The sequence below is a fragment of the Cebidichthys violaceus genome, unplaced genomic scaffold, assembly GCF_023349555.1.
Source record: "Cebidichthys violaceus isolate CVI_PGR_0920_01 unplaced genomic scaffold, fCebVio1.0.p SCAF_12, whole genome shotgun sequence".
NCBI classification, from domain to species: Eukaryota; Metazoa; Chordata; class Actinopteri; order Perciformes; family Stichaeidae; genus Cebidichthys; species Cebidichthys violaceus.
In genome coordinates this window covers 15499234-15523276 of record NW_027176285.1, presented here as the reverse complement: position 1 = coordinate 15523276, position 24043 = coordinate 15499234, and the positions used below count along the sequence as shown (strand labels likewise).

General features: G+C 48.7%; 2 protein-coding genes across 14 annotated transcripts in view; one reads left to right on the top strand and one right to left on the bottom strand.

The window, feature by feature from the left end:
* Positions 1–2147: 2147 nt before the first annotated feature.
* uck1 (uridine-cytidine kinase 1) lies at positions 2148–4801 on the top strand. The gene is made up of 7 exons (XM_068706682.1): positions 2148–2436; positions 2890–3049; positions 3251–3347; positions 3435–3577; positions 3659–3753; positions 3840–3888; positions 3974–4801. Exons 1-7 carry the CDS (start codon positions 2347–2349, stop codon positions 4165–4167), a joined length of 828 nt encoding a protein of 275 aa, XP_068562783.1. The 5' UTR covers positions 2148–2346; the 3' UTR covers positions 4168–4801.
* Positions 4802–4836: 35 nt separating this feature from the next.
* rapgef1b (Rap guanine nucleotide exchange factor (GEF) 1b) overlaps positions 4837–24043 on the bottom strand; it is a 35488-nt gene continuing 16281 nt past the window's right edge. For 2 of the 13 annotated variants that reach the window (XM_068706673.1, XM_068706680.1), the window contains exons 2-26: positions 23661–23806; positions 22870–23048; positions 21275–21431; positions 21098–21186; positions 20852–21010; positions 19595–19709; positions 19318–19504; positions 18259–18783; positions 17275–17477; positions 14919–15080; positions 12614–12784; positions 12005–12097; positions 10935–11020; positions 10214–10319; positions 9416–9491; positions 8994–9078; positions 8400–8492; positions 7772–7957; positions 7354–7438; positions 7166–7260; positions 7002–7080; positions 6809–6910; positions 6600–6697; positions 6377–6505; positions 4837–6113 (exon numbers count right to left, since the gene is read on the bottom strand). In XM_068706673.1, coding sequence (XP_068562774.1) covers positions 5963–6113; positions 6377–6505; positions 6600–6697; positions 6809–6910; positions 7002–7080; positions 7166–7260; positions 7354–7438; positions 7772–7957; positions 8400–8492; positions 8994–9078; positions 9416–9491; positions 10214–10319; positions 10935–11020; positions 12005–12097; positions 12614–12784; positions 14919–15080; positions 17275–17477; positions 18259–18783; positions 19318–19504; positions 19595–19709; positions 20852–21010; positions 21098–21186; positions 21275–21431; positions 22870–23048; positions 23661–23806 — 3557 coding nt within the window. In that variant the 3' untranslated portion in view covers positions 4837–5962. Of the gene's footprint in view, positions 6114–6376; positions 6506–6599; positions 6698–6808; positions 6911–7001; positions 7081–7165; positions 7261–7353; positions 7439–7771; positions 7958–8399; positions 8493–8993; positions 9079–9415; positions 9492–10213; positions 10320–10934; positions 11021–12004; positions 12098–12613; positions 12785–14918; positions 15081–17274; positions 17478–18258; positions 18802–19317; positions 19505–19594; positions 19710–20260; positions 20312–20851; positions 21011–21097; positions 21187–21274; positions 21432–22869; positions 23049–23660; positions 23807–24043 lie in introns of all 13 variants that reach the window. The other 11 variants (XM_068706668.1, XM_068706670.1, XM_068706672.1 and 8 more) reach the window with 11 other exon arrangements.

Here is a 24043-nt window from a genome sequence, read left to right as displayed (position 1 = left end):
GCTGACATTGATACAGGATGAGATGTTCTGTTTCCTCCTAGCCTTTGTTTCACCTCCAAAACAAGTCTATAAACTGTGGTTGACCTGAAATGTATTCTGCTGCTGACACGGCATCCATCAATGAGGGCAACTAGCAGCACCATTGCCCAGGCACAATTTATCTTTAGGGACAATAAAGAATCTTATCTTATACTGATTAGAGAGAATGGATGCAATCACGATGTCCCTTGCTGAAGTATTTGAACAGTGGATACACATCTTTTGACTGATTAAGAAATTCATGATAACCCACCAAAAAAACAGAGTCATATATTTTTGAGATTGCTTTAACTAAATATTGACCAGGCTACTGTGACGTTGTGTTGGGATGGATTGTGCCATATTCTCCATGGTGCCCTTCATTCTGGCTACACGTGTTTTGTTGATAAAGAAACAAATAACTGTGGGAAATAGCCTACTAAATACTACCTTTGATTTGTAGCCTACTTAATTACAGTACTTGAGAACATGTATGTTATTTTCAACAATTGAAAAAAAAATATTGGTAGATAATACATTCACAGAATCAAAAAAGTAAATGTAAAGTCTTTGTTATTCAGAATCTCTATAGAAACTCTATCACATAATTCATATTTGTTCATTTATTTGTTGTTTAGAAGGATAAACTTTGTGTAGTTTCACCATACACGCATGGCCCGCTGAAACGCTTTTAATTTGTTCGCAAGAACAATTTGTTAATAAAGTTTATTTTGAAAAGGCGTTTGACGTCATCAGTCCACGCCAAAAGTGCATGTTGATGAAATTGAAAGCGGGGGGCGCTGATATCCTGTAGAAACACCCGTCATGTTGGTTTTACAGAAATGTTTTGACATTGTTCGTTCCTCCGGTTCTTCGAGGACGATGCCGACTGTCGGCCGGTTGTTTCGGTGTTTTCACGGTCGCGCAGCACCGTCTGGACTCAACTGTCGTCCTCCGGGACCGACGACGACCACCACAGTCAGGTCCGGGTTTCCCCCCTCACTAAACCTGCGTGGTTTGCATACTTCGTTACCTGCTCGTCTTGGTAATTACAGAGGATTCTCAACTTCACTGAGCACCACAAGTGACGCTATTGGAAAGATCCAGGCAAAGCATTATCAACTCGTTTACACATGCAAGGTACCAGTGTTTGGTCTGTGTGTGTGTGTGTGTGTGTGTGTGTGTGTGTGTGTGTTTCTGGGTCATATACCTGACATGCTGGCGGTGTCACTTCCGCAGGTTTGCTCTACCAGGTCCACAGAGAAGATATCCAAGCAGGCTTATCACAAAGGGGTCGTGATAGTGACATGTCCCGGATGTAAGAATCACCATATCATCGCTGATAACCTCAACTGGTTCTCTGACCTGGAAGGGAAGAGGTTGGTGGGGATTGGACCTCTGATCATAAACCAGAATATGTCACTGAATCATTACGACATTCAAAACGGAACCGTACAAGTCAAATGTGGTTAATTTAGAATAGTGACCATAATATGTACTGAGAGGGACACTTAACAGTTTGTTTTAGTTGAGACAGGTGAGAAGCAGAGTAGAACATGCACTTTATTGGGATGTATGAGGAACATTTGGTTTGGGCAAAGGGTGCAAGTTTGCAGGTAAATGTAAATCACAACATACTGGTTAAATGGATAAAAAACACCACACCTCTGCAACCCTTTAAGCATGTCTGAGTAGCACAACCAGTTCAAAATGCACTGGAGAATGTGTGATATTTAGATTTTACCAATAACTGTGTGTACAGTATATCTCTGAATAACTCGTGCTCTGTTCATCTTCACTTGTAGAAACATTGAGGAGATCCTTGCTGCCAAAGGAGAGACTGTGAAGAGGATTAAAGGAAGTGCTGCTTTGGAGATATTGGTGGATGAATCCATCAAGTCTCCACGTGGTGAAAACACAGAGAAATCAGACAACGACCCAGGAAAACAATGATGCTGTATTTACACTGTATATGTATATTTTAAGATGTTTATATTTAATGATGTAATAAACACAAATGTTTTGTTATTGGATTTGTTGAATAGAGAATTGAGTTAAGACCAGATCTTAACAGCAGGGTTTTCAGAAACATTAAACGTGAATTTCTGATATTGTATATACTTCAACATATCATATTTAAACATTGAATGCAGTTCTGCTCCAAACGGTCCTGTGTTGACACTTTGAGCTCAGAGAGCGTTAGTTCTCGCGAGATCGGGGCGTTAGTTCTCGCGAGCGCAGAGCGTTGTTATTGCTACAGGTTAGCATAGCTAGCGCTCAGCCAAGCTATCGTGATATCCGCAGTCTTTCTGAACTGTTGGGAGTGCGATGGATGTATTCGGAGCCCTAGACGAGGCAGACCGGCCTCGGCACCACCCTTTCCTAATAGGGGTCAGCGGAGGAACCGCCAGCGGCAAGGTCAGTCCGTTTTAACCGGAAGATGTCCCGACGACGGACATTAGCAGCATAAGTAGCTTAGCTTAGTTAGCTAGCAGCGCGAACACTAGCTTTACCAAACTGTCACAGCAGCTGGCACGCCCCCCCTTGCTCAGTTAACATTTTCTCATTAAGACGGTAGAACTTGTGCTCTGCTATGTTTACTATGTTGACAAACACTTATTTACGACCTGTTAGCACTATGAAGCTTCATACAGCTAACTAGCCGCTGTCAAGAATTAGTCAATTCCTTTAATACCCGATTAACACGAACGTTACATTGAGAAGGTCACTGATAGTAACGCCACATTGTTTCGTTTCTTAGCGCACTTCCACACATTTTAATTCGTCCTCGCTAGTTTAACCAAGTACATGAAGCGTTCCGATCGGTCATGGGGTACCAAATAACTGAGCACAAGAAGTTTTGTGCCACAGTCAACAGTTTGCGCCAAGATCATGGAGCTCCTGGGCCAAAACAAGGTGGACCACCGGCAGAGGAAGGTGGCGATCATCAGCCAGGACTGCTTCTACAGGGTCCTGACTCCAGAGCAGAAGGCGAAGGCGCTGAAGGGCCAGTACAACTTTGATCACCCAGGTAGGCCACAGACGCGTCTTCATTCACAAGATGACTTATAACAATATCAGTATTTTGAGCACCAATCCTTTTTATGGATAAACATTCTTATTAAATGTCACACCTGGTGTACTGTGTGTGTACATTCTATTGGCTTTCTTACACAGCACATTGTTTACACGCACTGCACTAACGTTCTACTGTTTGTTTAATGTCTTGCAGAGGCGTTTGACACCGAGTTAATGTACAAAACCTTGAAGGACATCGTGGAGGGAAAAGTGGTTGAAGTTCCAACATATGACTTTGTCACTCATTCCAGGTAGGAAGGAAGTATTTCACCTGGATTCAGGCCTAATGACAAATCTTCTTTTTTAAATAAAACTAATGATCGTCACCGTTCTTCCAGGTTGGAGGACAGGATCACAGTTTACCCAGCAGACGTGGTCCTCTTCGAGGGGATCCTGGTCTTCTACCCCCAGATAGTGCGTGATATGTTTCACATGAAGCTCTTTGTGGACACGGATTCAGACGTCAGACTGTCTCGCAGAGGTTATTGAAGTCTCCCTCACGCGCACAATATTCCAGATGTTTGCCACAGTGCATAAACCATGAAACTTCATTTTCCTGTAGTTCTGCGGGACATGACCAGAGGGAGAGACCTGGAGCAGATTCTCACGCAGTATACAACATTTGTCAAGCCTGCTTTTGAAGAGTTTTGTTTGCCTGTAAGTATGTTTAGCGCTAAGTGTGTGCCTGTTTTCCAGTGTCTTTACTCTGCAAACTAATCTAAAGTAATTTGGTTCTCTCGCAGACAAAGAAGTATGTAGATGTCATCATTCCAAGGGGAGTTGACAATATGGGTAAGTGTCTTTTCCTCGCTAAGATGCTTTTCTGCTAATTTCTCCAGCTTGACAAGTGCTTGACAAATCCTCTCTCTCCCTCCAGTGGCCATCAACCTCATCGTACAGCACATCCAAGACATCCTGAACGGTGACATCTGCAAATGGCAGCGTGCGTCCATATATGGCCACACGCGAGGCTTCAAAAGAGCCATTTCTGATCCGGGCGACCTGCAGAGCGGAGCGGCAAATCCTTCAGGAAAGAGGATCCTGCTGGAGCCCAGTTGTCGGCCTCATTGAGACTGCGGGGGTGCGTTTGGGTGGGTCCGGACCTGTGAATATGAGCTTTTGAGTCGGGATCGCTGCGACTGATTTGTGTGGGATGGGTCAGCAACTGTGATGCCAGTCTCTCCTCTTCTGCAGCAGCTTCTTTTTTTTTTTGTTCATAAAGTATCCACATTCAGTGCTGCGACCTCTTCATAATTTCACTTTAATTATTGGTGTATAACCAATATAATATATGCTTGTCACATGTAAAAGTCTTCCAAGATAGAGTTTGACTTTTCAGCGTTTGACTGTGGTCACATGACCTGAGGGTAGGAAGCGATATTTAAAGGTTTAATTTCAGTCATGCTTTTGCACTTTGACAGTGTATATATATATATGTGTATATATATATATATATATATATGTATATATACACACACCTGCTTATGTTTATTATAAGATTATATTTAAATTACACTAACCTTTTATCTCGCTGCTTTCCCAGTTTGTTTTAACTTATTTAAGTCTAGAATTAGGCCAGGTGGCTGAGTGATGTCACACTTTATTTAGTGCTTCCTTTTAATACATGCGTTCGTTTCTTTTTTTTCTTTTTTTTAAAGTTCATTTTCCACTGATAATTCTGTACAACAATAAATGGAAAAGTGTACGTGCGATTTGAGAATGAAGCTTCTGAGCGACACGCCGTGTTTAGAAACAGAGCTGTTTGTTTTATTGGGAGTTGGAGAGCACAGTGTGATGCGTTGGTTTGGACTATTATCCCCGAGAGGGAATCAGAATGATTTCACTACAGCACAGTTTGGAATGACAAACACACACACAAGTCGCCGAGGACTTCAGTCACACGAAAACACTCGTTCACACACCGACATGACCGGGACGTGATTGCGATTGCCTGGTGGTTCTCTACACTTGAACACGGCACACAATTATTCAGTATGACATACATAGATCACAGCATCTTTAGTAATTTATCTTTTTGTGTTTTTTGCTTTGCTTTTTTTTAGTGCACACACACACGCGTATGGCACTTTTGGGAGAAGCTAAGCTCTTCTCGTAAGCATAACGATCCTTTTTAAGAACAAAAGGAGCACTGTATATAATACATTTCATAACCATACATGATTCTTACACAAAATGTTTCAAAACAAACTCATCGAATTCCAGTCTCTTAATGGTCATCCTCTCTTCCGAGTCCAAGCCCCGCCCCCCCCCCCCCCTCCCAGCAGCTTCGCGTTGACGTCTCAGTTCGGGGCGGGCCGCTCTTGTGGTTCTGTGTTTTTAGGCGACGTCATGAGTCGAGGAGAGGGTCGCCGACGGAGACCAACAAATGGCACGTACATAAAAGAAAGAGGAAGGAGCGACTTGGAAAGTAATGGACCATTCGGCTCAATCTCACACACGCAACAGCTCCACTCTAAAACAGAGAGCCCAGGGAGTAGACTTTGGTTATTTCCGTAGCGTCTCCCCGTCCGCTCTGTGTGATTCTTCACTCGTCCTCAGGGGGGAGGAGGGGGGGGGGGGGGAGGGAGGGGGCCGGGCTTCTTCTTCTCGCTTCACCAAAGTCACAGAATCTCTACCCGTCTAAACGCCGGAGCCACAGTAATCCCAAATATAATCTCCCAGAGCGGCGGAGCTCCTCGTGGACCCTCGGCCACGCTTCTGTTTGTAGTTTGTTCTGCATCCAAAGAGTCTTCCATTAGCTCCGGCGGATTGAGCTTCCATTCGTCGCGTTCTCTCGGTCTGTAGTAAAGTGGAGTTAGTGTCATGAAGCACAGTTGGAGGTCAGTCTCGGGAGGCCCACGGGGCCCTAGGTCTTCTCCTCGCGCTCCGTCTTGCGCCTGGTGATGTTCCTGGGCTTGATCTTCAGCGACAGCTCCCACAGCGCCTCCTCCGCCAGGTGGTCGCTGAAGTCGTTGAAGAAACAGACGATGTCGTCGTTGCGCTTCAGCTCATAGTGCCTGTGTGACGAGAAGGGGTGGAGGTTTGATTGATGCGGTAATTCATTAGTGGGGAAACAAAACAGCCCGTGTGGAGACGGCGGCGATGCTTTATGATATTAAAATTTAATGAAAAACAAAGTAGGCATCCACTGTATTTCCTGCCAGTGGCAATGAAAGCATGACATTTATCGCTCTGATTGATGTCAACAAAGCGTTCTAATGATATATCAAGAGTACCTGCATCTTTTCATCATAATGTAAATTCATCCCAGTGGACTTACACTTGCTGGAAGCGCCGCATGCTGTCCAGGATGTTGAACTGCTGCCAGCGTTTGGAGAAATTGACCTTCCCGTCGATGAGGTCGGGGTTCCCCAGGTGGACGAAGGTCAAGTCCTGCAGAATGAGACCCCTGCAAGAACGACGAGTCATGTCAAGGCGTGGCTCTCGGCTAAAAAAAACCCAAACCCAACATCTGTATGAGATCGAACATTTGATTCACTCACAGGTACGGGATGCAGGGAGGCTCGACCTCAGCCAGAGCCGCTCTGTACGCTCTGAAGGAGGAGGAGCTGTCAATCAATGTGCAATATTCCTCCAACCCCTGAGAGAAGAAGAAGACGGAGCGATGTGAGAAGTGTTGAACATAAACACTGTAATCGGTGAGAGCAGATGTTTATATTCAGAGACTACGTATGGTAGCCCCCCCCCTCACCTCTGAGGTCTGTTTCTGCCACTCCAGTCTCCTGATGGGGGCGGAGTCCAGAGCGGACAGTATTGCCAGGTAGGAGTTGAAATTATTCAACTTTCTTAAGTGCTGTGATAAGAGATTTGAATAAACGTCACAGCATTAAACAACAAGGAATATTAACAGGACAATTAGGATGTTTGAGGTGAAGGTGACCTACCTTCATTATCTTTATGAACTTGAGGAGCAGCTTCTCTCGGTCTTGAGCTTTGTCCTGCTGGATTATCAAAGAGCGGACCCTAAAGAGAAACAAACAGTGTGCGGGAATAAGAGGGAGGCCGGTGACAGATGTGACGGCGTTCAAAGTTTGCGTGCCGGTCTTACCAATAGCTCATGTTGTTAAAGTGCTCTGTGAACTGAGTCAGGTTCGGACTCTTCTCCTCGTTCTGCTCCTTGGCCCAGAGCAGCACCTCGGGGATCTGAAGGAGAACAGGAAAAGAGGTAAAGAGTTTGAGGTCCACTCTGTGGCGCTGACTGACGAACACAAAGAACGTCAACGACGGCCGCCGTACCTCAATCTTATAGAAGAGCTCGGCATCAAGAAGAGTGAGCTGATCCGCAATCTCGTGACTGCGGAAGTCGTGGAGAGTTCCAGGCCTGTCGGGACAACACCAACGATTAGGTGACGTCTTCAAATTACAGTCTTTTACTGTGATTCCTTTTGGCGCAGTCGAATGCTTTTACAGAAAGGTTATGCAATCTATCTATCTATCTATCTATCTATCTATCTATCTATCTATCTATCTATCTATCTATCTATCTATCTATCTATCTATCTATCCATCCATCCTGACGTTATCCATGAATATTAATAGATGGAAGAGATTTGAGAATGCATGCAAGGTTACATTACACCTGTTCTCCACACATACCAGTCTCAGAAAAAGCAGACCCTTGACCCTTGACCCTTGACCCCCCCCCCCAATGTACCTTGCGGAGACCCCCCGGGCAGCGAGCGGCTTCAGTGAGTTGGTGTAGCGCAGCAGCTTTCTCTGCTCCACCTTGTCCAGGATGTTCTTGCGGAGCACACGGGCGAGGCTGAGCTCGCCGTTGCACACCAGCGTGAACACCAGGTCCATCAGCTGTTTCAAGATGTCCTCCGTCAGCTCCACCAAGCTGGAGGAAGAGAGTTGCGATGGGAGAGGGAGGAAATTAATTCAACCGGTTATTGACGATCAGACGCTTCGTTTATGACCGCGACGCGTCAATTAAGAGGGAGATTTGGAACGAAAAAGAGAGATCTGCAAGATGCTGTCGCAGAAACAGAGAGATTTTCTGGTTACAGCTGTCGGCAGAACAATAAAGTGAAGTTCTCGGGATGATTGGATTCGAATAAACATTTAATTTACAAGTGATATGACTGAAGAATCGTTTTAGCGTCACATCCCAGCTTCAAATCACTCACGGTGGAGTTTACACGAGGCCCACAGGTGTCAAGAACCAGCTTCTCTTATCACACTGGTCCCCAACATATCGACTACTCAAATCAATATTTACCAACCACCTCTTCTCACGGGTCGCTCATATCCAAGTTCCCTCTCAGTGCACCACTACTCACCACAGCTCATCAACCACACGGACCAGCACAAAGAACGTGTTCTTGCTGACTCGCTTCTTGAAGGTGTCCGGACTGTGGCAGAACCTGGTGTATGTGCTTAGTGGTCAAGGACAAACAGAAACAACACTACAACGTGGGAACACAAAACACGGTGACGCATCGAGCTTAAAGCTCTGTTATACGACGCGTCATCGAGATGTGCGACGTTCCGCTTGCATCCCTCCGCTAGAAGAAGTAGTTATCGTCTATATTATATGGAAATCACAGTCTGTGGAGGAATAAAAGTCCAGCTGCTCCGTCAGCTAGCCGCTAGGTGAAAAAACAGTGACGCAGCATTCCACGTGGAGGTTTGCTACCAGAGAGTTCACGACGCCCCGCGCAACAAGCCCCGGTGAATCCAGTCGTAGTTTAAACTCGAGCATCCGTCAGGAGAGGACCGGAGGTCTCCATCGGTGAATGTTTGTAACCGACGGCGCCGAACGTGAGCATAACAAAAGTCTTTTCTCGGTAAATAAGGATTTGGAAAAACAGCCTTCATCCAACCGAACGGCGCCGACGCTCAGAGTGACCCGTCGAGCGGTTTGAAAAGGATATCTGTAGTGCAGCTTCTTAATGAGGTCTTCGGGGGTTATAAACGTCCTATAAGTAGTCAGAAAGGCTTCACAGTACAAAACGAGATCTGTCAAGAAAAGGAGAAAAGAAAAAGCAACATATTTCAATTGAAGTGCAGCCAGAGCTCCCAATTAAACGGTGAAATGTGACGGCTGCATAGCAGACGTACATACTGACACATCGCCGATAACTGAGCCAGAGACACACTATCCAGAAGTACTGACACATCTGTCAAACTACAGAACCACACTTCACGAGTAAAAGTAAATACATCTGGCTCTGAATGGAAATGACTGCAGGTCTGAAGTTGTCCCAGTGACCCAGAAGCCCGGTAACACACCGAGCCCAACGTAACGAACACACGGAGAGGTGAGAGCGAGTCGTGGCGAGGTTCTGTACCGTACCTTTGCGGTCCGTTTCGGTGGCGTGGACTAACAGAATGTCTCCTGATCCCGCACGAACGTCGGGGCCATCGTCGCTCTGCGGGGGGGGGGGGACACAAAAGAGAGCAAGCGAGGCGGAAAGAATTAAGAGAAAATGAACGACAGACAGGAAGATGGAGAGAGAGAGAGGAGAGAGGAGACGAGCGGTTAGAAATGACGAGCGATGATGCGCTCTAGCCCAAAAATGTAGCCTGCACCTCTCCTCCTTCTGCCTGTTTTTCCTGCTTCGCTCCCCCTCTCTGAACAGCCCCCACCTCTCCCTGTCCTGCACCAGCTCCCCTGATGACGAAGAAAAACTCAGACTTGTGTGTGATAAAAGCCCCGACCACTGCAATGTGTCTTCTGTAACGAGCTCTACACTAATCCCCCCCCCCCTCCTCCTCCTCTCATTCCGGACCCCTCAGCATCCTCCTCTCAGTGAATCGCCGCTGCCACATCGCCCCTAACCTTGCAGAGTGGAGCGTTTTCACACATCTGTCTGTCAGACTGCACCACACAGGACAAAAGGAGGAGTAGGCGTAGGAGGAGGAGGAGGAGGAGGAGGGCGCTTTGTCAATTTCAGCTCTGCAATTTCAGACGCTTAACAGCAGGGGGCAGCAATGGCCACCGCCGGTGCGTCTCAGGGTCTGATTTCACATGCGAGTGACTCACGGTGACCTTTAGCCTGTGCTGGACTAACAGGGTGAAATGCGCTTTGTACGCCGGTGCTGCACGCTCTCTAAAAACAGCACACGGCCTCAGCAGCGGTGGGCGTCTTACTTCTTGTTTTAGTGTTATCCTGCTCATAATCTCCTTGTGGTCGATGAGGGAGAGCTCGTCTACGTCTTCCTCATCGCTGCCAGCCGACTCTGTTGACTTCTGCCTCCTAAAAACACACACACACACACACACACACACACACACACACACACACACACACACACACACACACACACACACACACACACACACACACACACACACACACACACACACACACACACACACACACACACACACACACACACACACACGTCATCAGCACAGAAACACTCACACATATCTGACACACCAATGACTGTAGCAGTGATACAGCGTTCAGGAGCTGAAATGTTGAAGCAGTCGTCGGTTTCAGCGTCTCTAATGTGACGATTTAATGTTTTTTCTTTGTCATGTTTAATCGCACATTTAATATCTTGATCTTGATCGTGTTCATTGTTTTGGTTCTGCTGCAGCATACAGATCTACTCAGCACATCACTTCACAACACATCAGATATGAAAATGAGTTTTGGACTCATTTGTCGTAATAATTCCACAAACGTTGACGGACTTTGTTGCAGTTTGTCTGACATCTGACGCCGTACTTAATGCATTACTTCTAGTATGTTGCTTTTCTTGTGCATTAACTAAACAGAACACTATTTAGTACATACTGTGCACATGAAGCGGGACACAGAGCACATCACCTGTAGCATCACCTGTAGCATCAGGAGCCTTACCTCTCCTTGTCCAAAGCCTCTTTGCTGTTGGCCGATGGCATTTGAGGGGCGGGGTCTTGCAGTACGTCATCAGCCGTAATCGTTTCCTAATCATGAAGGGGAAAAGCAATAATCAACATGTGACCTGGAAGTGACATGGAACAGCATGTGCAGTGACAAAGACCGGCTGGCTTGCCGATGAGGGATGAACCACCAGTGCATGCAACACTGCAGGTGGACAAACATCTACACCACTATGTTTACTCAGGAAATCAATTATTGTTGATGGTTAAAATACAGACTTTCTTGAGCACGAAAGAGGAAAAAAAACCCAAAAGATGAGACGCCAGAGTGTAGAACTCACACACACGGAAACTGCACCACATGGAAAAAACTACAAATCACACACACACACCGACACACTGTTTGCTCACAACCCAAACACACCCTGGAACGCACACGCCGGCCCACGGGAACACAAGTGCACGACCGACACGCGCCGTAGAACATGCACAGGTGCACATAAGCGGGTTATGGGAAATGTTATTGGGGAAAAATTGAAAAAAAAAAACAACCCGGCGGACCGTTGAGAATCCCGTTAGGAGCGGCGACAATGTCAGGTGTTAGATCTGAACGAGGTTAAAATGCTGGTTACAGGGAAAAAGCGCAGCCAGAGAGAGAGAGAGAGAGAGAGAGACGGCGATCACCAGCCAGTGCAGCAGTCAGAGCAACACACACACACACACACACACACACACACACACACACACACACACACACACACACACACACACACACACACACACACACACACACACACACACACACACACACACACACACACACACACACACCACAGCACAGGAGTCCCTCGCAGGCAAACCCGCGAACCTGAAGTCATGCTCAGTCGAGATTTGGCTACATTCACATTCCATTCCAGCTCCATCAGGACGAGGGATGAATCGATACGAGCGGCTCACTGCGACACGCGAGTGACGTCTGCCAGTCAAACGAATCGATTCATGCTCCCCGACGTGATGGGACTGTGCAAATGGAATTGACCTTTCACCCGTTGGCGGTGAGCTACTTACTCTGCGGGTGAGAGGCAGCTCCCCGTTGGCCTGGCTGGACGAGTACAAGTTGACGTACTCCCCCTCTCCGCCCTCGTCGTTTGCGCTCTCGCTCTACGGGAAAAGAGGAGGCACACAAACCCAGGCGTGAGGGTGCGGAGAGGGGCACAGAGCGTTCGCTAACAAGACGGCGAGTGGAGAATATGTGGCTGAGGAGGAGGAGGAGGAGGGGAAGCGGCTAGCTGGGGGTTTTGGTTTTGGGACAAGTGAGCGGTGTGATTTCCAGTTCAGCATCATCGTGACCACCGGGTGGCACTGGAGAGCACCATTTGTAAAAAAAAAAAAAAGGTAATACTATTTACTGGCAAAAGACAGAAGAACATGCAGTGCAACATGCTCTACTGGGATTCTTTTAAGCCCAATAATCAGACAGCAGACAGTTTGTGGGCAGTGATAATGACAACAAGACACAGCTAACTGAATGAGTCACTGCACTATCGCCTGAGCAACAACACTGAGCGCCGCGCTGCCGCCGTCGAACACCCAACCGCCAGAGGAAGGGGTCCGAGAGCCGCTTCGCCGAAGCGTTGTCCTGCTTGCGCTTCAAGCGTCTACCCTGCGTAAGCTCACCGCCGAGGTGTGGAGAGAGTCAGTGAGAGAGGACTCAGAAGGAAGACAGACGGCCACAGAGCCCACTGAGCCCGCCGGGGAACCGTTGGGCCCGCCGCCGGCACCGCCGCCGCCGCCGCCGCCACCGCCGTCCAGAACGGTGGCATTGGTCAAGGCAACCTGGTCCAAGCTCTGCGATTGGTGGAAAGAAAGGAAAGCGAAGAAAAGAAAGGAAAAATAAAATAAAAGAGAGTAATAAGAAGAGCAGAGAGGTGAAGAAGGCAGAGAGGAAAGGAAGCGGAAGTAAGAAGGAGACGTGTTCTCCTCATTCCCCTACCACTCCATTAAGCCTGGACTTTGAGAACGATGTGCCTGAACATGAAATGAATTGCACTGCGCACTCTCACACACACACACACACACACACACACACACACACACAAAAGAATGCCAAACAGTGTCAACAGACACGTCTCCTGTGAGATAACATGGAAGATGGCAAGACAGAAATGTTTAAACGATGGAAACACCAAAGACATGGCAGCACCTCTGAGTGTGACTGTGTGTTTAGGCAAGAGATGTCTTCACAACGTGTGTGTGTGTGTGTGTGTGTGAGAGAGAGTGTGAGTGTGTGTGTGTGTGTGTGTGTGTGTGTGTGTGTGTGTGTGTGTGTGAGAGAGAGTGTGAGTGTGTGTGTGTGTGTGTGTGTGTGTGTGTGTGTGTGTGTGTGTGAGAGAGAGTGTGAGTGTGTGTGTGTGTGTGTGTGTGTGTGTGTGGCCAGCTGAGGCGATGCCTGTCTGCAGGGAGGTAGCAGTAACCTGTTTTAACACGTCGCGAATATCAGCCCCTTTTTCAGAGGTGCATACACAGATCACTGATAGACCACACACACACACACACACACACACACACACACACACACACACACACACACACACACACACACACACACACACACACACACACACACACACACACACACACGTTCATGCACAGACACGCAGGACCAGCAGGAAATCAAGGCAGCTCAGTCGCCTCCTCTTCATAACAGCAGTCTGTTCTAACATCAGCACACAGGGGGGAGACACTTCTCCGTTAAAACTAAAACACTGGATATTTCTTCCTCTTTCCACGCAACATATGCAGAGCATCTTTCCCGGCATGCCTTACCACGCCTTAAAAAACACATCCCCCCCCCCCCCCCTTAAAAAACATCACGCCCCTGAGGAGCTGAGGAATGCAAACATTCCGCAGAAACAGACAAATGGGAGGTGAGGAGGTGCGTTCGTTGTGGGAGGAGGTGACGGCGAAGGGGAGAGACTGCGCAGATAAGAAGCGTGTGGACGGCGACCGACGCTGGAGGAAGGAAAAAGACGAGGAGGAGGAGACGAGGAGAGGAGAGAAGAGGAGCAGAAACAGCAGGAATGTGTTTTCCATCAGGTCCATCTGGTGCTGCATTCCACTGCAGATACCCTGAGGGAGATCCACGCCACGCTCGCACACTATGGGGGTCACCGTGGGTCAACCCCCCCCCCCCCCTCAAAAACACTGACCCAACCACTGTAAGGCACGGCCAGGGTCAGGCCATAAGGAGCTGGAATACAGCACTGATTAACCACTAAATTCATTAACAAGAACCTGTTGATGGTTGAAGCATTCCAGTGGGACACACAGAGGACCGTGTGGCTGTTTGTAGTCCCCCAACTGAAGGCCTCACGGTCTGCTGTGATATTTGGACGAGCCGCTCCAGACACACAACTCCTTCTTGTGTCTCTGGGGCAAACGGAGACGAGGGAACGGGTCAAATAATGACCTGTCATGTGGAGGAATGCTTCAGTGCAACACACACACACACACACACACACACACACACACACACACACACACACACACACACACACACACACACACACACACACACACAAGCCACAGGCCACAAATAGCTGCACACACTCACAACGCTGCAAAGTACACATTAATAACATCATATTTAATACTGCAGCTAAAACAAACAAACAAACACACACACACACACACACACACACACACACACACACACACACACACACACACGGCTAAACAACTAATTCACACGGTCAAAACAAATGCACACATGGATGGGTGGAAGAACAAAATGAAGGACCACCAAACCACGACCCTTGAGGGATGACGACCCCCCCCCACCCCACCCCACACACACACACACACACACACACACACACAACAGGTTAAGCCGCCCCTGGACCAGTCCAGGATCACACAGCACCCACACCGGCGTGGAGACATGGAGGTGGAGCGATGGGGGACGGGGGGGGACGTGACTCACCGTGGGTGTGATCAAAGAAGCCTGGCCAATCAGGTAGGAGTTAGAAACGGACATGCTGAGGCCCAGCCCAGAGCCCGCCTCCTCCATGGCCGCCACAGACGGCTGGAGGTGGCAGGAGAGAGAAGAGGAGGAGGAGGAAGAGGGGGAGGAAGAGTGGGAGGCCTGAGAGAAGGAAACAAAAGAGAAAGAAAAAGCAAAAGAGGTAGAAAAAGAAGTTGAGTGACAGTGATGGGGGTTAAAGGAAGGCAAAGAGGGGGAACAGAGTGTTAAAGGAGGAAGAAGAAGAAGAGGGGACAGTTGATTACACTAGTAAGACTGAATTAGAGCAGATTTAATCAGAGATCAGAGGAGTGAAGTGGTGAAAGCTGGGGAGGATTCTGGTAGTTTGGCTGAGAAGCATCAGTTTACTGCCGGTGGAAGTCAATACTGAACAGACCAGCGCTGTAGAAGTGCTACTCCTTAATTTAGACTTCTTTCTAGGAAGCCGTAATTACTAAAAAAAAATGTCATGTGACGTGTGCGGGTTACACACTGGTATGTCGACTGTGACGCTCAGATAAGACTTCCTTTCAGCGTCACCAGCTTTAAAGGCTTTCCAGAAACCGGGCCAACTACAGCGCGTTCTTAACGGGGCCAACGGGATCCGTTTGATTCTTGCACCCATTTCGTTATCCACACAGCAGCTGAAATTACTTTCTTTTTTTCTTTTTCTTTTTTTTTAAGCAAAGCCGTGTAAAGTCGCCACTGCGTGTAAGCCTGGAACATGGGTTTATGGAAGGAAGCAAACCGGCTTATTCCACCGGGCCACGAGCTCATCAAGTCCAAAACATGAGGCCGGATTAGGCCTCGCGGGCCGGAGCAGAGACGAGGACAGTTTGGACTCGACTCGGCGACACAAGAATGATAAAAATAAAAAAAGTTCTAAATGCAGAGTTTGCGGTGGCAGAGAGAGGACAATGGACAAAGAGAGAGAGCGAGAGAAGAGAGACTCTGTGAGGTGGCCCGGGTAGACTGCCGCTCTGCCACAGAGTCTATTTTCACCGCCGGGGCTCTGATACTGTATGTCCAGCAGGACAGCGCCATCTGTTTACTGTCCACAAAACGCACCGCCTTCATTACTACACAGCTTTAGGCCAACCGCAGATCAATTTGTCACCTTCAAATATGTATGGGTGGCATTAGTGTGTGTGTGGGGAGGGGGGTGTACGCAAGTGTGTGTTTCCTTTGTGAGAACTCTCATTGTCTCATTTGTGACACTGTGGCAAACCACAGACCGTCTCCATGGGCCATGTTGTCCTGGGTTGTCGCTCTACTGCAGTGAGGTTCTGGTATATTTCGACGGGTTATTCCAGGGGGCTTTTTTAAAATGCATGTTTGTTTTGTGCAGGTTCTCGTTTCCCTGAATCTCTACAGCAACTACATCAGCATTAATTACAGTTTTTTTTTACTCTCAAAAAGTGATTGAGAGTAAACCTTTTTCTAACCGATCCCCTCCCACTTCAAACCAGCGACGAGAGCCTCGAGTAGATGCAAATATCTACTGACAAATAATAACCAAAACTGTTCTGACTTCGGCAGGAAATAGTCGGACTCCACCGCTCACAGCGCAGTAAGAAGGTCTTACTTCAGACTCGCGTGGCTCCTCACAAGGTGCCTTCTCCTGCTACGATCTACCCAGTCGTGTCTCCTCCTCTCTCCCCTCGCTGACTCGCTGTCAGACGGTCGTCTCAATTAACCCAGACGCCGACCCAGATTAAGATAAGTGGACCGGATCTGATGTGTGGCTGATAAAAGGCTGGTCTTATCTCCCACTGACAACCGAACACCTCTGTGTGTGTGTGTGTGTGTGTGTGTGTGTGTGTGTGTGTGTGTGTGTGTGTGTGTGTGTGTGTGTGTGTGTGTACAAACGTCTGCTTTGGTTTCAGAGAGGGGGGGATGGAGAGAGTCAGGACTGGGGGGCTGAATAGGTAAGAGAGATAACAAGATAGGAGGAGACTCCGCTGAGGAATAACGATGGTTACCACTGGAATGCATCCTGCATTCTTTCCCAGCCAGCAGCAGGCATCATGAGGACTTTGAAAGCAGCACGGGGCTCTGCCCCCACAGAGGGGGGTTCACCAGGACCCCTCACAGCACTCTGTCACGTGATGCTAGGTATGATCTCATGAATGAATAATCAATGAAGGCTCCGCCGCCTCAAACGCTGCGGTTTGAATTTGAAGAAGAGGAACTAAACAATTCGAGGAATTTAAAATGACAGCTTTGCTCACACAGTCCCAAATTAGTTAAACCAACTATTCAGACATTTAACCCCGGTAGTTCATAAGAACCAGCACATTGTCAAGGTTTTTCTTACCAGCTGCCTTTGTTTCGGGGGCAGCGCCGGAGGCAGCAGCGGCTCGTGGACCGAGTCGGTGCTGCTGAAGGAGTCGTTGAAGCCGTAGACCTCCTGGAAGCGCTTGTTGCGCTGCTCGTAGATGCTCTCGCTCTGGGGCATCTGGTAGAACACCGAGGGCTGCGGCTCGGAGTAGTCTTCCACGAACTGCATGTACTGGAGGACTGGAGGCGGATCAGATCGACAAAACATGAGTCGTTCGGTTTGCTGTGGCTTTAAAGTCAACAAAGTCAAGAACGCTGACACTAAATTGAGTCCATATAGCCTATTTTTTATTAAATCAAGCCTCACTTAAACTTAAACTTCATGAAGGGGGCACTCCAATGATTTACTATCTCACTTCCACAAAGTTGGGAGACTTTAAGAGACATATGTACAAATAAATCAAAAGCAGAGACAGCTTGACTCTTTGTCCATAGTATGGGTCAACAAGGTTTTGCGCTAAAACTGTCTCCAAGCCCAGCATGAGATCACCGCGATGACATCACCTAAACTCCTCCAGAGCCACAGAAGATATTTTACAACGCGGTTAAAATCTCACCTGCATGTAGTCATGCACTACGATAAGTGTTTCAGCCAGCAGGAAGGGCCGGCCGCTCGGAATGACATAATACAGTAGCTTGAGAGGAAGTGATGTAGCAGGTGTGTCATGACCGAATGACCAAACGTTGGCCTCGGTGCCCCCTGGAGCCGGGCTCCATTGTAGCACATCCTGGTTTTCACTTCCTGCCTCTATTCACAGTGGAACATTTCCTTGACATAAGCTGTGCCTCAATGAACTGATGACAGAGTGCAGCCAATGTCCCACTGAGTCTTCCTAAAATCACCCTCATCCCTCCCTACATTAGACTCAGCGCCTTCTACGCATTCGTCTCAATTAAAGCTCGTTCTTCTTCCCTTCTTCTCCATCGCTCCCTCGTTACAACTCCCGATCCCCTCACTTACTGTGTCTGCTCTTCTTTTCCGGCAACGGAGGCGGGCTGGCGGGGACGTCGGCGTGCTCGCCGGCCATGTACTGGGCGACGAACACGCCCCCGTTCGTCTGCGGCATGGGTGAGATGGGCGTGAACAGGGGGAATGGCGGCGTAGGGTGCAGCTCCTCTTCTGACAGGTTGTCATACTGGGAGGGGTAGCGCTCGTACAGCACCCGGGAGCCCGCGTCGGGGAAGGGCGACGTCTGGGTGCTGCGCCGCTTCTTCTGGGGAAGGGCGGGGGGCGCGCTGAGGCGGGAGGAATGTAAGGGGTTGGTTTGGTTGGGCTGCGGGGTCCAGTACTCTGGCTGCTGCTGTGGGGGGGGGGCGCTGAAGCGGGGGTGTGAGGGGTGCTGTCCGGGGACCGGGGAGGAGGACTCGCTGTGAGACTCGGGCAGGGGGCTCAGGCACCCTCCCACCGGTATCGGGGGCAGGTTTTCCCCAGCCGACAGGTCCTGGTGGAGGAAGTCATAATCCGGGTCGTAATTCTCCGTGTTGTCTGAAAAGGTAAAAATAACTAAAAGGTACAAATTGCATTTGAATCATCATAAAATTCAGACAGAACAGACAACAACAATGTAGCTTTTCACCTGTAACATTATCACAACAAAAACATAAAGGGGACTTTAGCAAAACTTCTGTAAATTGGTTCCATTTTTGATCTGGTTCCCTATTTGCCAAATACCCAGATTAGCTTTCAAACTGACAAAAGCTCTTATCGAAAGAGGAGCGTAGAAAATATTTAGGAAACGAGAACAAGCAGGGAATACAGCATGAAAATGACACGTTACCAGTAACAGACTTTATTATTGGCTGGAGCTGACTGACGGTAATCGTCTTACGGTTACAGTATGCAAAGACTTTTGGGTGTTGTCTGGTCAATGTGCCCTTTGTAAGCCTGTGTGTGTGTGTGTGTGTGTGTGTGTGTGTGTGTGTGTGTGTGTGTGTGTGTGTGTGTGTGTGTGTGAATTCAAAAGGATTTGCATTAGATTCAGATTGATAAAATTCCATCGAACCCCAACCGTAGTCCTACCTAGCGTCTCACAGCTGGTGTTACGAGAACACTGACCGCTGTCCTGCTCCATGGACGACAGCTGTTCGTCGGACTTGCTGAGTTTCCCCATGCTGCTGCACGGGGACAGGCGGGGGGAGTCCCCCCCATAGGACTGGCTCCCCCCAGAGAAGCGCCTCTGGAGGAACTCCTGCTCATAGTCCTGCTGCTGCAAACACACAAAGAAAGACCTTCAGAACTCCTTTTTTTTTTCCTTCAGTTTGGTGAAGCTGAAGTTACACAACAATGGCTCCTCCACCTGTCTGTGGACGCTGCAAGGCAGGCTGGAGCCGCGGCTCATCGGGGCAACCACCGCAACCCGCGTGGGCGAAGGGGCTGACTGGCGCTTCTTCGGGGGAAGAGCTGGCGGCGGGCTGCAGATGAGAAACGGCAGAATAAAATAACACGTAGGATGGAGGCGTTTGTGCAAGAGGCAGAGACGACACGGACAACCAGGCAAGCACGCAAAAAAAAAAAAAAAAACACGCTTTCTCAGGCATGTATGCACATACAAATCCAGGTATGAATACATGAACACACACACACACACATCGTCACCCCTCCTGTAGCAGGATGAAGGTGAGGGTGTTTCATGTTAGCCTCTCTCAGTTACGACACGATGCCGTCCTGCTGTTCAAACCTAAATTCAGTGCGTTAATACCGGGTCAAAAAGAACACAAGGCACCATGATATGGAGGCCAGCAAAAAAAACAAAAAAAACGACACGGCACAGGTCAGTCACACACACTCTCTCATGCACGGCCCTCTGATTGGATGATGACTTCTTCGGGAAATGCCCGGGATGAAACAAAGGTTTGGGATAATGCAACCATGCAAGTCAAAAACAACTTTCATTCAATCCAGAAGCTGTATTGAGGGGGGGGGGGGGGGGGGGGGACAGGTGTGATCCTACAGGCTAACATACTTCTCCTTCTGAGAGGGTCTCCTTTGGCCGGCGTCAGCACTCAACTGTGCTCTGTTCCCGGAATCCAAAAGAGGGAAACCAAAGACGAAACAAGTAGAAAGAGTAAGAAAGGAAGAGACAGAGCAACAGACAGACCAAAAGTGTGGCATATTTAAAAGCCCGGAGAGTGAAAGTGATGAAAGACTCTGAGGCTCGATGGAGCTGTGGCTGACCCGTGTGGGGAAAAGAAAAGAAAAGAAAATGCACCAAAAGTGTGTCAAAAATCAGTGAAAATGAAATAGGGAACTCCCCTTTCCCTCCCATACCCACATCCTAAAAAACCTTCTTCATTCCTCATTTGATAGCACTGAATCATTTTCGTTCTAAAAATAAAATCTAAAGTGAAGCGGCTGTGATGGAGAAAACCACAATGGGCTTCGCTTTTTAATGAGAACGTTGCAAAAAAAAGGGTCACAACATTTCTGTGGCCACATCGTCGTCACTGCTTCCTCTCTACAAAGAGACGATTAATGGATCCAACTCTGAAATCCAAGTGTGTGTGTGTGTGTGTGTGTGTGTGTGTGTGTGTGTGCGCGTGCGTGTCGTCCCCACCTGAGCTCTGCCATTTTGGCTTCAGGAAGGGGGGGTTTGGGAGGGGCCACGTCCTCATCTGGTACGTCGGAGGCAGCCTCTGCGGGAGCAGCTGCCGGAGCCGTCTTATTCGAGACCTCCTGCTCCCGATCTATGGAGGGCGTCTCCGACGACACGCCGCTGCACACAGAAAAGCCCGTCTGAGTGAACCAACTGCTTTGAGCGTGCGGTTGAGTATTGTGCAGAGCGCAGGCGGAGCGCACTCACCTCTCCGCTGTGGTAGCAGGTGGCGCTGGTTTGTTCGGGCTGGTGGGTGACGGCTGCTCCTGTTTCTCTATGGTCAGCTTCACCAGTTCCTGTTCACAGAAAGAGCTTTCAGTGGCGGCGACGACGACAGCACACGACACTATCCTCAGCATCTCCTCTATCGGCAAAAGGGCCTACCTTTACTCCGTCCAGGACCGCTTTGATGACGCTGGTGACGGACGCCACGTTTTCCTTGTCCTCCAGGTCGATGCCGTCCAGCATCACCTGGTCCGCCCAACGGATGAGGTTGGCGAGGCTCTGATACACGCGGTTATGGCAGGAAGACAGCGCCGAGCTGTTGGAATGGTGGGAGAATATGGTTGGGTGAGGGTAAGAGAGGAGCACAGCACTTGGGGGGGAAAAAAAAAAAAAGGATAAACAGAAACGTGGAACATATGGAACAGATGGCGAGACGATGTACGGGAGACGGCATGGAAACCAGAGGTGCAGAAAGGAGAATGATTCCAGACAGACGGTTGAGAAAAACTAAATGCAACGGTGTCAAAAATCACACGTATCACACACTTCCATCCATCTACCAGCTATTAAACTACATATTTATGGGGCGTTTGTTGAGGAGGAATGCCCGACTCCAAGCAGCAGAGGTTGGAATAAGCGGGGAAAGGGAAGAATGTACCGCCGCACGGGGAAGCGGGGGTGTTGTTCCTGCCTGTAGTGTGCGGAACACGTAGACGCAACACGAAAAAGGCGCGGCCCACCGGCCTGTGCCGACATGCCGCCGCCGATTCACAGCGCGGGAATATCCATCCGCCGTCTCTTTTGCGGCTTAGCTCCGCGGTGAGCAGGACGGGACTGCAGCGGGAGGATTTAGAGGACGGGCGGTGCAGTCGGAGAGGGTGGAGAGGTTTGACCCAGAAAGACTAAAAAGGGCTGTAAGTTATACTGTAACTAAGCAGGAACAGCGGAATTATAATTAAGTCCACAGCTATGAGCGACTAGTTGGTGTGTGTTTGACACGCAAAACCTTTCGGCAAATAAGCAGTTTAATCAACTTAAGGCTGTGCGGCTAGGAGTCACACCCACTGTTGACCTACTTATTTGACCGATATTGATTTAAATCACTGCAGACACAATGTAGCACTGTGGAGGTTTAACAGATGACAAGACATCGTTAGCATTATTAGCATGTGAGGGTAAAACTCTCACTCAATAGCGACTTGAAGTACAGTACAAAACAAACAATCTGCTGAACCTCTACTGCAATCTATCGGGGTTTGACTCCATTGGACTGAGGTCAAACCCCCAGAGACGGGCCGCTTCTCAGCGCTGCAGCAGCGATCCATCCAAGCGCTTCTAAACGCGGGGCTGCGAGAGACAAAATCCGTCACCTCTGACCTCCGCGCTGTCATCCGTACTGACGGATGGGGAAAGGCACAGAGACAAAAGAAGTTCTAACATGTCTTGACAATCCCCAAAAAAAAAACTGCAGCTCGGGTTACTTTTTCCGCAGAGAGGGTTTACTTTATCTGATGGTAACACTTCTGATGGCGTGCCACAGGAAGACTGGGCGATACACGAGCGTGGTTTTAAAAGGCTTCGGGCGTCAAGTCCGGGAAGCTTTTGATGTCAACATACCGTCGATCTGGTGCTGAGCCAGTGGTAGTCTACATCGTGCCGGTTCTAACGTGCCCTGCATGCATACCAACTACGTTATGAGTTACGTCAGGAGGCAACAATGACAAGAATTCATTCTTAATTCTGTAAAAACTCACCTGTGCTGTATCCGGGCCTCGACCTGAACCAGAGGCAGGATGGCTTCCAGCACCTTGCTGGCCGAGCCGGGAAGCATCTCCAGCACCTTCTTCTCCACGACCATCTTGTCCACGATTGTCTTGAAGTAGCGCAGGGCACTGACCACCTCCTTCTCGTGCTCCTCCAGCCGGCTGACCTTCTGCAAACAAAGAGAAGCGACAACACAGAACGGCGTCTTTCAGAATTGCACTACGCAGTGAAATACTTCACCTAAATCTATTATTTGGACCGTCACCACAGTCTGGTCTTCATACTGTGGTTCTATTATAACCATAATTTGCTTGCTGTTCAAAGAACCATCCATCAAGTGATGTGGCTTGGAGCCACTTTTTTTTTTGGTACTACAGCAACGGGCTCTTTCAGCTTCTCTATTCTAAGGGAATATAGTCTTTTACACCGAAAGCCTTAAGAGGGAGTGGAGGAGTTCATTCAGGAAGCGGCCCAGTTCCATTCATGTCTTTATAGGTTCAGACACCTGCTGTAGCGCAGCCAGCCGCCACAGCGACTGGGAAGCTGTGGGAACCAGCAGGGGAACTCATGCAGACACACAACACACAATGGAGTATGGAGCGCACAAAACATTAAACAGGAAACAAGTCGTTTCACAAACACACGGGAAGAAAAAAAGGTGGGAAAGAGATGCTTTTCCCACAATACACACACACACACACATCTTTTCTGGCACCTGAACACACACACACACACACACACACACACACACACACACACACACACACACACACACACACACCTTGTTTGCAGGTTTCTCGGCGCTCTTGACTGCTGGCTCGGGCTGCAGCTGCTTGCCCTTCTTGGATGGAGTCCTCTTGATCTTGGGAGAGTGGAACTTGTCCATCAGCTTCATGGTGAACGAGGACAAATGGGACCGCTGCGAGTCTGTGGACAGGAGGGGAAAAGCAGAGAAAGTTGAGCGGTCGGTCGAGGAGGACAGATTACAAGATACAAAACTGCACCTTTAAAAAAAAAAAAACGGAGAGAAATATTACTAACAGGGAGCATTTCATCTGCTCTTCCTGCTCCCGACAATAAATCTGCTGGACAGGCACAGTCATAGAGCCTCCTCCAGCAGTCAGTTATGTGCACGCACACACACACACACACACACACACACAC